We start from the raw sequence: 14,773 nt of genomic DNA on the forward strand, positions 1-14,773 counted from the left end.
TGGCATGACTTCAGTTAATATTACTTATCATATAAAAGTGTAAAGATAACACAGGTGGGAACTTGGTATCTTTTCCAAGCTGTTTTATTCTTTGCACCTTCTATTAATAACCATCAGGAACAAACTGTTATGGACAACTAGTCATCCAGAATGACCTTTTGTATTCTGGTATGAATTTGGTGGGCCCGGGTATGTTTTGAAAGAGTGAGAGAACAGAATTTATTTCTGGTTCCCTGCATTTTTTGTCCCAAACACAAGAGATGCAGAATTTGATCTAAAAATTGTCTGTCAAAGGCTTATGGTCTGGAAGAAAACACGTACAAATATGTAGGTACTACACATACTTGGTCTGATGTGACTTAACTTCCCAGTAGTCTGGATGAAGTGCTTCAAGACACCAGGAACAAGGTTGCTTGAAAGACCTGATTCTTTAGATTTAAGGAACTACAGCATCTAGGCAGTTGATGACTCCTTAGACATGGTCTGCCAGTCTTCTGATACAATTCTGCAGAGAACACTGCCACATCTAGACCATGATCACTTCTAAACTAAGCACAAAAAATGATTAAACTTACTGTCTGGTCTTTCAGACCATAGCTCGTGTGAAAATCGACTTAGTGTGTCATCTAAGTGTGTGTCTCCCTGCAATGCCTAGAAGTTCTCAGGGTGTTTTAGCAGGCCTGCTGTGGTGTGGGCATAAATCAGTGCAGACATACACAACTTCTTTCTGCCCTTGTGTCTAGCTCATTTGCAGCTACCTGTAGCCTTGGTACAGCCTCAGTTAACACAGTTCTCTTGAGGTGAGCTCTTTTATTAGCCTCCTGCTATTAAAGCCAGTGTCCATGGATTATGGAGAAGATCATTGTAACCTGATGGCTGCTTTACTGCCTGCACCAATTTTCAGTTTGGTTTTTGATGTTGAAATTCTCCTTAGTAGGAATAACATAATAGATGTCAGCCACTTAGCTTGAGAGACTGCATCATCTGGGCAGAATATGGTTCCTGTACTTCTGTAGTATCTTATTGTTCAGTGGTGTTAATAAGGGACACCTGTATATTTTGCAAAAAAAAGCTACACAAGAGAGTGGCAAGGCTGTCAGAGTTCTTGCTATTTTTAGCATTTTCTTATAGAATGAGATTGCTTAAATGTCTAACAGTCATTTGGACACGTTGATTTTTTTATGTTTTCAGGTAAGCGTTGCTTCTGACCCCGGGCGCAGAGTTCAGCACAACGTGCTGAGTCCTTTCCCAAGCCCCTTCCAGAGCCCATTTCGGAGTCCAATACGAAGTCCTTTTCACAGCCCTTTCAAGAATTTTGGACATCCTAGTGGAAAAGCAATTGATTTTGAGTGTGAAGATGAGGAAATGAATCTTAATTGCTTCATTCTGATGTTTGATCTAATCCTGAAGCAGGTACTTGCAGAAGAAAAACATGCACATGGAAGGAAAACTGAAGTTCTGTAGTCACTTTTGGCTCTCCTTTATTGATTATCTTTCTGCTGAGGGCCTGGCATGAAGTGTAAGGCATTTAAATCCCAGCACAGGTGCCATCTGTCTTTATCTCTATAGAAATTATAGGTTCATGTTCAAAGAAGTTAGATACCTTCACATTCAGGTTAGATACTAACCTGACACTAGTAACAGGAACTTTTCCTTGGAGCTTTGTTTATTTTTACAGACTAGAGGCAGAGATTTGTTGATAAGCTTAGGTTAGATACATAATTTTTGGATAGCTGAATTGCTACATTGTGAATCCAAGGACAAATGTTTTGGATGACAGTCTCCAGGTAAAATGAATGGATTCTGTGCTTGAAATTGTCTATTTTCTCTAACTGTTTGAGCTTGGGCCTCAACACCAGTGGCAATTTAAAATTCTGAATTACAGTTTATCCCAGATTCTTCCCAGTATTGTAATATAAAACTAGCAGAAATGTAGGAAGAGGCAGATAGTTTGTACTCTGCCTTTTAAATTAATATTATTTTCTCTTTCTTTCAGATGGAACTCCAGGATGATGGTGTCACTTTGGGCTTAGAGAACAGCATCTCAAAAGATATAATATCCATCATAAACAATGTGTTTCAGGCACCTTGGGGTGGTTCTCACACCTGTCAGAAAGATGAAAAAGCAGTTGAATGTGGTCTGTGCCAGTCCAGCATTCTGTGTTACCAGCTGGGTTTTGAGCTGCTGGAACAGCTTGCTCCAAAAGAAGAAATCAGGCTTGTGGTAAGTAGAGCAGGAAAGGGTGTGTATTACTGGTGTCCTGACACTCCTTCACTATTCTCATTCCACTGTGCTCAAGGGAGCAAAGCTGCACTGACTTTTGGCACAAAGGATTTGAGAGGTTAAAACAAAATACTATTGAACTGTAAAATTTCCTAAGTTTGAATTGATTCAAAGAACCCAGGGAAGATGGCAATATTCATTTGCCATGAACTCTTCCTCCATGAAAACTGAAGTGCTATTTCACTTTGGATGTGCATAACTCCAATCTTACTGTGTCTCAAAAAAAAATGTAAAGTGTTAATACTTACCTTTTGTTAAAAGAAAGGAGCGGATACAAAATGATTAATGATTTTGAGTGCATCAGTTGTCAAGTGAGCAAGCCTTAGTTGGAACTTGACTATTTGAAATGCTGAGCACTGTGGGAAAAATGATTTTACTTCAAGTTGAGTATCCAGCTTTATCCGACCAAGATAGATACTCTCCAGTCACTAGTCATCATTAAACTTCTTTGTAGCTTTGCAGAAGAATTGGAGAATTTTCTATGGTGGTGGTGCTGGTCTGATTAATTTATTTTAAGCTGGATGTCTATTATATGTAACTGTTCCATCTGGTAGTTGAAAAGAAGGCATCATTCCATTTATTATGATGCTCATTTGCTGTGGCATGTTAGTGGCAGATTTTTATTAGCTTTTTTTCTTCCATGCAGGGAATAATGATGCCTTTTTATGTGTCAAATTTTCAGAATTACATTTGATGTGTATGCTAGAAGTAGATATTTTGCACATGGTATTCAATAACTTGTGCTAGAAAATCATCTCATTCCCCTTCAGTACATATTCTCATCTCAACTGAGAATTAGGGAGCAGTGCAGTCTTTTGGGTGCTGGGACACTTCCAGAAATTCACCCTGAAATTTACAACACAAATATCACAATGTCCTGAGCTGCTTGCCACAGGCAGAAGTAACTCCAGTTTGTAAATGGAGTTTACATTTTTCAGTGTAAAAGTGGTCGAGGTAGGTCCTGCCCCTAAGCCTGTAACTCCACAGTAGTGCAGGAAACATCCTGCTCCTGTCTGCTACTCCTGTCAGGCAAGGATGACAAACTTGGTGAAGTATTGGCCCTTTGATTGTATCCACCTCAGCTCCAATATGCATATATAGTTTCTGTTTAATCAATGTCTGAAACACCCCTTGCTTGGTCATTCATTTGCTGATGTAAAATATTAGATATGCAGGTGATTTGAGTGCATAAATGTACATGGAACTAAACAAAGTCTGCCTCATTTGAGCTCAGTTTGTCACACCAAATGTAGCTTAGTCAGCAGGATATGACCTCATGTCTGTAGGTAACATCAAGAAATTAATTTAACTTATTATATTCTTAAAGGAGCCCACAGATAACCTTGAGGATAGTCTTCTGTATACTAGACCTGAGTTTATTATAGGAACTGAAGGAGAAGAGGAAGACAAATCAGCACCAAAGCATGGAGAAAACCCAGGAAATCACACAGAAACCACAGAAAATGCTGGTAAGTAGAGGCTGAAAAGGTTATTGTAGTAAGACTTTAAAAGAAATGCTTATACTCATATACAATAAAAGCAGGCTTTCAAGTCCAGCAGTGCACAGCCTCTTTTTTTATGATGCATTTAATTCTTTCAACATATTAATTGAATAGGCTGTAAATAAGTTGATAGCAAGTGGGACTGTGTCCCAGAAATGTTAAAAGAAATCTTGGCTTTTTGAACATATAAAATAGCAAAAACATTAGATGCCACATTCCATGCTGACTGCAGGATTTATGTGCCTAGAATTAATTTATCTCTCATCACTTTAACATTCTTTAGATTCATTTTGAAGTCACAGATAAAAGAATTTTAATATTGTCTGTAACTTACATTTTTAACAGCAATAAAGAATGACACAGAAAGGAAGTTTTGTTATCAGCAACTTCCAGTTACCTTGAAGCTCATATACACTATACTGCAGGTAACATTGATTACTTGTTAGTTTAGTTTGTATTGTTGGTGAAGTGGTGTCATTGTGTTGAGAGAGAAACATCTGTTTACACAGGAAATGTCAAGGTTTGAAGAACCAGACATTCTTTTTAATATGTTGAATTGTCTGAAGATCCTGTGTCTTCATGGGGAATGCCTGTATATAGCAAGAAAAGACCATCCACAATTTCTTGCCTATATTCAAGATCACATGTTGATTGCAAGGTGGGTTAATATTGCGCATTTTCTCTTCATACTTCATTAGTTCTCCACTTTTGTTGTTAGTGTCAAAGAATTTGCAAGTTTACTATGGAAAATTAACAAGAGTGGTAGAGAAGTACAGAAAGATTAAGAAACCGGTATAAAAGTTATTGCACAGGCTAATTAAGATGTAAATGAAGTCAAGGTAACCCTGCATTGTCCATCATGGCTACTCCATTGTGAACCACCTCTTTTGTAATGAGTCAGAGTCATATTCAATAATACCATTACTTGAGACTGATGTATCTTCCTGGAATCTACAAAATAAAATAAAGGATGTTTGAAGGCAGGCACACAGTTTATAGGGCCTTAGCATTGAAGCTGAGACAACAATAGTATTTCACCTTATTTTTGTGAGGAAAAGGAAGTTTATTCACTCAGAGTGCATGGGATTGAAATTCTGTGCATTTTAAGATTCTCTTTGGAGGAGACTTCTGCAGAAATGTAGCTGAGTAAACATCAGCATATGATCTTTTGTTTGTCAGCATTTAACAGCTGCTCTGTATCAATTTTGCTGAGCATTTCCCAAGACTTAGGATTTTAGCAGCCTAGAGAATCTGTCATGAATCTATACCAGCAAACTGTGAATATCCAACTTCTTAGTTATTTGTGGATACACATGATTTTTGTGTCAAGACAGTTCATGTGGCTTATGTGGTGTAGCTGGTCATGCTGAAACTCCTAATTTGTAGCATAGACTGTGTTCCATGGCAGTTTCTTGAACTAGGCAAGCTCTTTCTAAATGCAATATTTCAAAATGAGGACTATTTGAACCTGGATTTTCAAAAAAAATGCTGTAGCTGAAGATTTGCAAGTAGCTTTCTTTTCCTAGTCTGTTTTTACTACAATCCACTCCATAGTACTCACATAAATGCCCAGCATGGCTCATAGAAATGCTCATGCAAAGTTCTTTACATTTAGAAGAAAGGATATCAAGGGAGTGTCTTTATAAGCAGGCTTGCTCTTTTTTGTCTTGCCAGCCTATGGGGAGTTATAAAGTCTGAATTCTCTCAGCTTTCTTCCCTGGCAGTCCCACTTCTTCTTCATGCACTTTCGCTTCCTCATGGAGCTGACATTTTCTGGACAATCATAAACAGCAATTTCAACAGTAAAGACTGGAAGATGAGATTTGAAGCAGGTAGGCCTGAGAAATGTACTCTATTTTCTCTCTGTTTCTTCTCTGAAGAAGTAAAGCTTTCTCTGCAGTAACTGAGGAGACATATAATAGATAATGATCTTTTTGCTGCTTTGGAAAGTTTTGCAGATAGTTCAATGCTAACCTATGGCACAACAGTGTGCAGTAAAATAAAGGAGAAGATGAGACATTTTGGATATTAAAAATCAAAATTATAACTCTTCCTAGCTATTTTTCATGGTTACTTTCTCAGCTGTGCTTATTTCTAGGAAATGTGTATTAATCAGGACATAAACCATTGCCTAAATGAATGTGCCTCTTGTCTTGCTGCTGCAGTTGAGAAAGTGGCTGTGTTGTGCAGATTTTTGGATATTCATTCTGTGACAAAAAACCACCTACTGAAGTACTCTTTGGCTCACGCATTCTGCTGTTTCCTGACTGCTGTGGAAGATGTCAACCCAGCAGTGGCTACAAGAGCTGGACTATTACTTGACACCATAAAGAGGCCAGCTTTACAGGTGGGTGTGCTACATGGGAAATAATACATTCCAATGGGAAACTGGCTTTTCACCTGGAATTCAGGTGTACAGCATCACAGTCACTGCTAATACTTCTTTGGGCAAGCATTACTGGTCTTGGTGCTTCACATATGCACGAAATGATACTGCCCTACCCCAACTTAAAATCATAGAAAAAAAAATTTTTTAAGATTGAGTCCAACTGTAAATACTTTGACTGCAAAGGATTATTGTGTTTGAACTGCTGTTGTTGAAAACTGTAAATGTTCTTTTTATTTTTTGAAAATAATTTGATATTTTTCAATTAAAAAAAAAAAATCTAAGTCTTATGAGACCCTGCTGTGCTCACAGTGAGAAAATATATTTGAGCAAAACCAAACATGGTCTCGATCTTTTCAAGATTTACTTAGACATGTAATTTAATGAATATGAGAGAGCCTGCCAGTCAGGATTCACATGATTAAATCAAAACAGATACCTAAGTGAGAAAAGCAAGATAAAAAAATAAATCTCATAAAACAATTCAGTTCTAGTTCTGCAGAGAATAGACTGAATATGTATTTTAAAGCGTTCAGGGTTACTGCCTACCAAAAGCTGTTAATATTTGCTAGTTTAATTCCATTTGGTACCTTTTCAAAATAGTTTCCAGAGAACTTGAGTTCAATGACACTGTTACTGAACTTGGGTTCAAATGAGACCAGTATACTGCACTTTCATATTCAATATGTGGGCTTTTTTACCAGACTTAAGTCTTGACAGTCCAGACAAAATTCTAGTGCAGATAATGTACAGAAGAATTTTCAGGCAATGTGCCTCTGATACCCTTCACAATGTAATCTTTTTTCCCTTGTTTAACCATGGTGATTCATTCTTTCATAATTAAGGGCTTGATCCAGTTACCTAAATGTAATGTTTTTCTCAGATGGGGAGCATGAGCAAAGCACTTTGATATCGTGTACCAAATATGCAGTAGGATAGAACTTTGCCTGTACCTATGTATTACTCAAAATCTTAGAAAATTCTACATTCAAAATATGATGCTTATTTATCTCTTTACTTACCTCCCTCTGATATCAGTAGCGTTAGTTCTGATTTGAAGGACTTGGTAGAAAAAAGGAGCTAAACCTTGATCCTGCACTAACTGACAGAAGAAGTTATGAGCTTTGACCTCCCTTTATTTAAAAAATACTTAAGAGATCTCGTATCTCAGTTGTGTGTTTTCTTTGTTTCCCCCTATAGGGTCTCTGCCTCTGCCTTGATTTCCAGTTTGACACAGTTGTCAAGGATAGGCCCACAATTCTTAGTAAGCTTTTGCTACTTCATTTTCTAAAAGCAGATATCCCAGCTTTGAGCTGGGAGTTCTTTGTGAATCGCTTTGAGACCCTGTCTTTGGAGGCACAGCTTCATCTGGACTGCAACAAAGAATTTCCTTTCCCAACAAGTAAGCATAATCCAAGTCAATATGATCACTCTTTACCGGCCTGGAATTTTAGCTGCTTGCAAGAGTCTGAGAGAGTTGCAGGTCTCATGTATATAAATTCTCTGAAATTAAGTAATTTTTCAGGTCAAAATAATGTAAATTGAAGTAAGCATTTTTTACTTCCTGAATACAGATTAGGCTGTGTTCTGTTGCACCTTTGGGTGTTGTGTTTTGCTTTCACTAGGATGTGATTGCCAGCCTTGGTTGAATTGTGATTTGGTTCTATGAGCACCTCCAACCCACATTAACCCACTTATTCTACTGTAGAAGTTCTAATGCTGTCACATTTGCTATTCTTCAAGTCCCAGATCATGGCCAGCCCTGTCCTGTGGTGGTCTGTGCAAAGTGAGCTCTAGGAGTTGTTTGACCCTCAAATAAGCTGCAATGTGTGGGGCACGGCATAGAGATACATGGACCCCTAGAGCCAGTGCTCAGTTAACTATTTTTGCAGTGACAAATGTTTTTAAATGTTTGTCCTGTTCATACTTGGTTTCTTAATGAGAAGCCACATCTTCCTTTCACTAGAGAGACACTAAAAATAAATTAATGCATAATTTTTTAGAATGCTGAATAATTGAAAACTTCCTAACCCAAGTGGTGGCCTATGAGTCAGATCTATTTCCATCTGATTTTCCTGGAGGAGATGGGAACAGCTGTTTGAACAGTGCATGTTCCCTCAGCAGCCTAATGCTTCCTTCTACATTTGCATGGTGTCTAAAAAAGTCTACATGCTGCTCCACAGGAGAGGGATGGAACTGCAAAGGTGTTTTCTTCTCCATATGTGAGTAGCTTGACCCAGTGCTGAGATCTGCTGCTGTGGACTGAGGAGGGAGTCTGGGCACTAGTTTCTAACACCTCTGGCTGCAAACATAGGGCAATATCTTTAAATAGGAATATTTTGGAGTGATTTAAATTAAGCTGAAGAAAATGTTTAGATTTCTTTTTAACCTTTCTCCTTGCCATTTCAAATAGATGGGTGATGTGGAGGATGGACTCGCTGACTTCAGTCACTCAGATGATTAAACTCAAGGGGTTCCAGTGCACTATAGATATGAGTGTGGAAAAGTATTGGTGATCCCATTAAGACATGCAGCGATATTGCTGATAACACCACTGTAACTCCATAATCAAACACTCACAGGTTTTTTGAGTTCAAAATCAGGATGGTAGGTGCAGGCAGAACACGAGGTTAGTAAGGCAAAACTAGAGGCCATGGTTAGGTATGAGTACACTAAATGTGATCCATACTTGTGAGATTTCTACCGTTTTAAATAGGGAGCACCTTACATTCTCTTAGCCTGAAATTCAGGTTTTGGCTTCAAGAATCTGTTTTTGACCAAGAAACAGCATAATTTTTAAAATCAGTTATGCCTTCTGGCGTTTTACGGTTTTCAGAATGAGAGCATGCAAATGAGTACCTTGCAGGTGGACCCCGTGGGCCCATTTGAAACTTTCTTGGCTCGAGTGGGACCCGGGGCCCAGTTGCATTTGGCACTTGGCAGCAGTAGGAGCTCCCCGTGCTGTGGAATGAATCCTAACTTGGTCCTTGCATTTGCAAAGCTATCACTGCTGTCCGGACAAATGTGGCCAACCTCAGTGATGCGGCAATGTGGAAGATCAAGAGGGCTCGTTTCGCGCGGAACCGCCAGAAGAGCGTGCGCTCCCTGAGGGACAGCGTCAAGGGACCCGCCGAGTCCAAGAGAGCGCTCTCCCTTCCAGAAACCTTAACCACCAAAATTCGTTGAGTACCTATTTGTGTTTTTGTGACACACCCCTGTCTTCTCCCCTAGGATCGTATCCCATTGATGGGTACACATTGGAGTTGTCAGTATTTGTCCCGTCGGTTTCTGACTGCTTTGGGCATTACTCAGATAATGACAACTTAATGAGTTTGACAAAGAAAGCAGACGTAGACAAATTGTGTCTAGATATGTCTGTTCAAAAGGCCAGGATAAAATGCTCCAAGACTAGTTTGTCTTTTCTAGATCTTAATTTTTATTTGTGGCTAATATGCAGTAGTTTTGTCTTAAATAGAAGCAGATTTTACAGAAAAAATCCTCATACTTATATTACTAATATATTTATTAATCATAAGTATTAATCAGTGCAAGCAGCATATGCTAGATGTCTTAAAAACAGCTGTTAATGTCTCAAATGAGTTTTTGAATATATTCAACATTCTGTTGTTAAGGAAACAATGTCCATGCAACACATCCTTCCTGTGGGCTTCTAGAGGGGGACCTAGGTGCTGGAAAGACATAGGATTGTATGGAGTGCCTTTCCAAGCAGAGATGAAGCTTGGCTGTTCTCATTTAGAGAATTTTGCAAACGCAGATTAATCTTTATATTCAAATTGGCCCTCTCACATTGCTCTTACTCATATAATGGGACCTGGTAAAACTTTTGAACCTGGGTGCTAGTGAACTATTAACTTAAAAGGTAATTTTCTTTCCAACACTGCAATATATATTCTTTCCAACACAGTCCCCCTGAATATTTTGGGATTCTTAGGTAATCATTCATGACTGATTACAGATGCTGCACAGAGACTCCTGTGTGCTGACTCTACCTGCAAAATTAAATGACGTAGGAAATTAGAGTTATAGAACATGGTGCACAAAATCTATAGGGCACACAAGTGACATGTTCCAAGCAGTTACACTTACTGCCTGACAACAGTGCATGAGTAAATGAACATAAATGTGCTAGCACTGAATGTAAGCTAAGTGTAAGATGTCAATGCTGCCTTATTAAACAGAGCTGCTCCTGTTTTTTTTCTAAAGCTGTGAGCTTGACCAGACATGAGCAGTCTGCACCAGCACTTGGAGGAACACCAGAGCAAACACCAGGTGGGTGTGACAAAGGTGTGTTTTGATGGAACAGGAAAAGGAAGGCTCTAACTCTGACTTTCTTGCTGAATCATGAGATAAACTTACACAAGATGGAAGTTGTCTAAATGGCAGACTGAATCACATCTCAGCATGGTTCCAAAAAGTGTAAATTGAAGCTTTGCTCTCAATCTGTACTGAAAGCTGACTCCAGTTGTAAATAAGACTTTGGAGTCAGTCAGCTATGCCAGCAGTGCCTCACCCTCCTGTGTTTGATTGCCCACAAGTAAATATTTGCTAGACTGGTCCCATGGGTCACCTGTTTTGAGACAGATCTTTGAGTCTTTCAGGCTTTAAAGACAGCAGACAGAATGCTTTTGCCTGTCAGTACTGTATATTAATTACACTTATCTCCTCTGCTTATAGATATCTCAAGTCCCTTATTTTGTATTTACTGATGTTTTCTGAAGATGTCACCCTTTTGTCAGGCTTCTGTAGAATAGGTAGCACAGCAGGATCCATATAATAATTGTGGCTACTGACAGTTAATTGCTTTGAGTGCTGTGTAGACTGATAATTTGGAAGTGTAAATATGTCAGATTCAGATATTTTAATGTTCTGTCTTCAAAACTTGGAATATGTCCAACAGATAAAAATTTGTAATCAAAATATATCAACTTATTTGATGATCAACTGAAAGGAAGATACCTTGTCACTGTGGGAGCTGACTAAGCTGTGAAATGAAATAGGGGAGTTTCTGAATTATCAGGATATAGCCCTGCTGTGCTAGCCCAGTGAGAGCTGGAAATAAACTGTTTCCTTTTAGAACATTTTTGTGGGTTGTCAGAGGCTCACAGAGGGAACACACACTCATGATGCAACAAACAAGTATATCAGTGGATGATTGTTCTTAATTTAATGGCACCAAGCACCTGCTAAGTCCCGGGCTTAAAGGCATTTGTTGCATAAGAACTGTCAGTCTCACAGTAGGCATTGTTACACATTGTGGCTTTCTTAGTATTTTGTTATTTCTATACTTTGCTTTCCAGGCTTAGGTAGTTCATCACGTAAGGTTAAAACAAAGTTTCCACTAAAAATGTATATATAAAATTTTTCATGTAGCTAAGTAACTTCTGATCTCAAGAAAATTCTGATAATATGATTCAGAATATGACAGATTATTTGGAAACTGGAAGACTAATTACTGTTCCTTTTTTCCTGCTCAATATTTATTATTTCTTCCTAAAAGCTTGTATATTTGTAAAAAAAAAAAATTTTGAGATTTGTTTCAGTTTTTAATGCTGCATTGGCAGTATCGAGCATATGTGTTTCAGCTAAGGAACTGACTGACTCCTAAATTGAGGATGTACATCTGTTGTAGAAAAACGTGTATTTTATACATAGCCCTTGAATGAACCAGTTTTCATGCTCATCTGTTCTTTTTAGATCTAAAACAGGCATCCTTGCACAGTCCAAATGCAAGGTGAATTCATTGTGCATTCTGTATGGATTAAACACCAGGATCATGTATTTGTTCTTATGTCCTCGGCAGTATCCTGAACAGTCAGTGGGAGAGTTTCATTGATAGGAATCACAGTTGGGATGATGAAGTGCTGTTTTATGTCACATTGTGATATACCTTAAAGTAATTTGAGGTAAAGGGGTCTGATATAAGTCACACATGAATAAAGAGATGAATCTTTGGAGGTAAAGCTAGACTGAATTCAGGTGTGGAGGCTGTATATTACCTGGCTGTGTGTTTGGTGATGTGAGAAGGTTTTGATGAGGGTTGGGGATGATATGTTTGTGTATCTAGATTACCTTGTATAGGCACATACAAATGCACATGAATTTTAAGGGATAAAACTTACCCTAGCCACTGTAAAGACAGAGCTGCCTTGGTTTTGCATTCCAAGCTTGGATTTTAACAGCCTCATGTGATAACATGTACCCTGTGTCTTGTGTTGATGTTTAGTTCAGGCTTGATATAACCTAAGACTCATTCCAGACAGCAGCAGAAGTTTTCCAGATCCTGAAGATCTATTGATTAAACTAGATTGTACAGTTTTTGTAGTTTTAAACAAGTAGTTCTCCATTTCTTGTTTTTTGCATCAGAAATAAAAATGGGGTGAATGACATTCCCTAGTCTTGATCCTTAGTAGACCTTTGACAAACAAATCAGAGTTCAAACAAAGCTTTCTTCACTCTATTCTACTGTGTAGTTTTTCCTGAGTTTCAAGTATGAGAAGTGAGAAATAAGTATGAGGATAAAGTATGACAAATGAGCATCAGAAAGCGTAGTAATATTTCTGGAAAAGTAACATGTCAGGAGAAGTCTTGGGAAGTATCTGTTAGCTAGAGTTAATGAAACACTTTTGAAGTTGAACATTTTATCACTGAGCTTCTAAATTATGTTGTTCAGCAGGTGAAAATAAAATGGTTTAATCTTTTCAGATTAATTACTGTACAAATTCTATTTGGAGAACCAGTGTTTATTTAGAGCCCAATGATATTTTTATTAATTTTGTCTTATCTCCTTATTTTATTGAAAATATCACAACATGTTCTAGAGATGGAAATAAATAGGGCTGAATAATATGGTCAAATATCATCTTTATGAAAATTGTGTCTTTATGATATAGTTCCATGGAAAATTTTAACCTGGATGTAATATTATATAAGAATAAAAGATTATTTCTCAGTTTATGTCCATGAAGCTAAGATGACTTTCTGAGTACATTTTTGAAGTACTTCTGAAAATGGTTTTGCTTTATTTCTGATGCTAATTATTTCAGAATTCATTGTTTTCTTTTTGTATCTGCAAATCTTGGTCCAGCAAAAGCTTGGATAGAGAATTTCCATTTTGAAGGAGGGTTTTTAAGTAAAAAATCCCAGTGAAAACTGTCTGGAACAAAAAATACTGTATAACATAAAGATTGTATTTTCTTCTAACCCAAGTAAGACCAATAAATGAAAGTTATTCTTAATAGAAGTGGATCTGAAAATTCCTGCCTGCTACATAGTTTTAATTTTTATCTGTCATAGAAATGACAACCATCTCCCGTGCTTTGCAAAGCAGCTAAACAAACCTCTGTTCACTCACAATTAAAAAAGCAATATACTTTAAAATTATTTTTTAAAATTACAGACATGGCAGTTTTTCTTGTGAGGAACCTAAGACAGATGCAGTTATATCAGCAAAGGAGTCCTTTGTCAGAATAGCATATCACACTGAGAATATGGGTAAATTAGAATATTAAAACAACACTATTTATTTACAAGTTATTTGTAGTACTACAAGTTATTTAAAGGATTTGTGCTAATAGGGGAAGTCTTCATTCTTTGTTTAATCATTATTTGGTACAATTTTTCATATTTCCTACCCTTGCCATTTTGTACATTTTCCACTGTCAAAGACTGATGTATGTTCATGTTTACTGAGAAAAGACTGATAACCATACCAGATGAGAATTTGGTGGCAGTGGGATTTGGTGGATGTGGAAGAATAATAATGTTCAATTTGGCAGAAATGCACTTAGATTTAGGGAAATAAGGTGCTCCACTCAGTATGGGAAAGCTGAGAAATGGAGTTGAGTGTACACAGTAGGTATTTCTGTGCTGTTGGACCTGAGGCAGCAGAGGAACAGTGTGCATGCCTGTCTCCTGCAATTTCACTGGGTGTATTTGGGCAGAAATGGAGCAATGAACTCTGGAAAAAATTCTGGTGTGTTCTGTACCCTGTTTTTTGGATTTACAGAGTTACACAGCGTTCTCCAGTGTCTGATGCCAATGTCTGTTGTGCCCGCAGGACAGCCTTCCCCAGAGAACGATAATACAATAAAAGACCTGCTGCCAGAGGATGCTGGGATTGACCACCAGACTGTCCACCAGCTCATCACGGTGCTGATGAAGTTCATGGCAAAGGACGAGAGCAGCGCAGAGTCGGACATCAGCAGCGCTAAAGCTTTCAACACCGTCAAGCGCCATCTCTACGTCCTGCTTGGCTACGATCAGCAGGAAGGATGCTTCATGATTGCACCCCAAAAAATGCGGGTTTCAACCTGCTTTAATGCCTTTATTGCTGGAATAGCACAAGTAGGTGAAGGCACTTACTAGTTTTTGCTGCTATTTATTACTGCCTGTTGTTGAAATAATGGTAGCACACCCTTCTTTGTAGCAAAATAATGGCTGAAGGAGGGAATCTTATGTCGGTGATGAAGAGAGATGGGGAAGACTGATAGGTGATCAGAATCTGAATTTCGTGTGCCCTGTCAAAGCTTGTGTACTGTTTTAGGAAGACTAGAAACATTTACTACAATGATTAGGTTAAAA

At 38.1% G+C, this 14,773-nt stretch overlaps 1 protein-coding gene across 19 annotated transcripts in view; it reads left to right on the plus strand.

The window, feature by feature from the left end:
• The window catches only part of UNC79 (unc-79 subunit of NALCN channel complex), a 106,632-nt gene that overhangs the window by 34,660 nt on the left and 57,199 nt on the right, over nt 1-14,773 (plus strand). For 15 of the 19 annotated variants that reach the window (XM_085580653.1, XM_085580665.1, XM_085580657.1 and 12 more), the window contains 11 exons: nt 1,192-1,413; nt 1,997-2,224; nt 3,612-3,753; nt 4,132-4,211; nt 4,296-4,444; nt 5,461-5,618; nt 5,952-6,133; nt 7,373-7,574; nt 9,174-9,353; nt 10,397-10,462; nt 14,199-14,536. In XM_085580653.1, the coding sequence (XP_085436779.1) occupies nt 1,192-1,413; nt 1,997-2,224; nt 3,612-3,753; nt 4,132-4,211; nt 4,296-4,444; nt 5,461-5,618; nt 5,952-6,133; nt 7,373-7,574; nt 9,174-9,353; nt 10,397-10,462; nt 14,199-14,536 (1,947 nt within the window). The remainder of the gene's footprint in view (nt 1-1,191; nt 1,414-1,996; nt 2,225-3,611; nt 3,754-4,131; nt 4,212-4,295; nt 4,445-5,460; nt 5,619-5,951; nt 6,134-7,372; nt 7,575-9,173; nt 9,354-10,396; nt 10,463-14,198; nt 14,537-14,773) is intronic. The other 4 variants (XM_021541307.4, XM_021541308.3, XM_085580650.1 and 1 more) reach the window with 1 other exon arrangement.

The sequence above is a fragment of the Lonchura striata genome, chromosome 5 (assembly GCF_050655825.1).
Source record: "Lonchura striata isolate lonStrDom1 chromosome 5, ASM5065582v1, whole genome shotgun sequence".
Taxonomy (NCBI): Eukaryota; Metazoa; Chordata; class Aves; order Passeriformes; family Estrildidae; genus Lonchura; species Lonchura striata.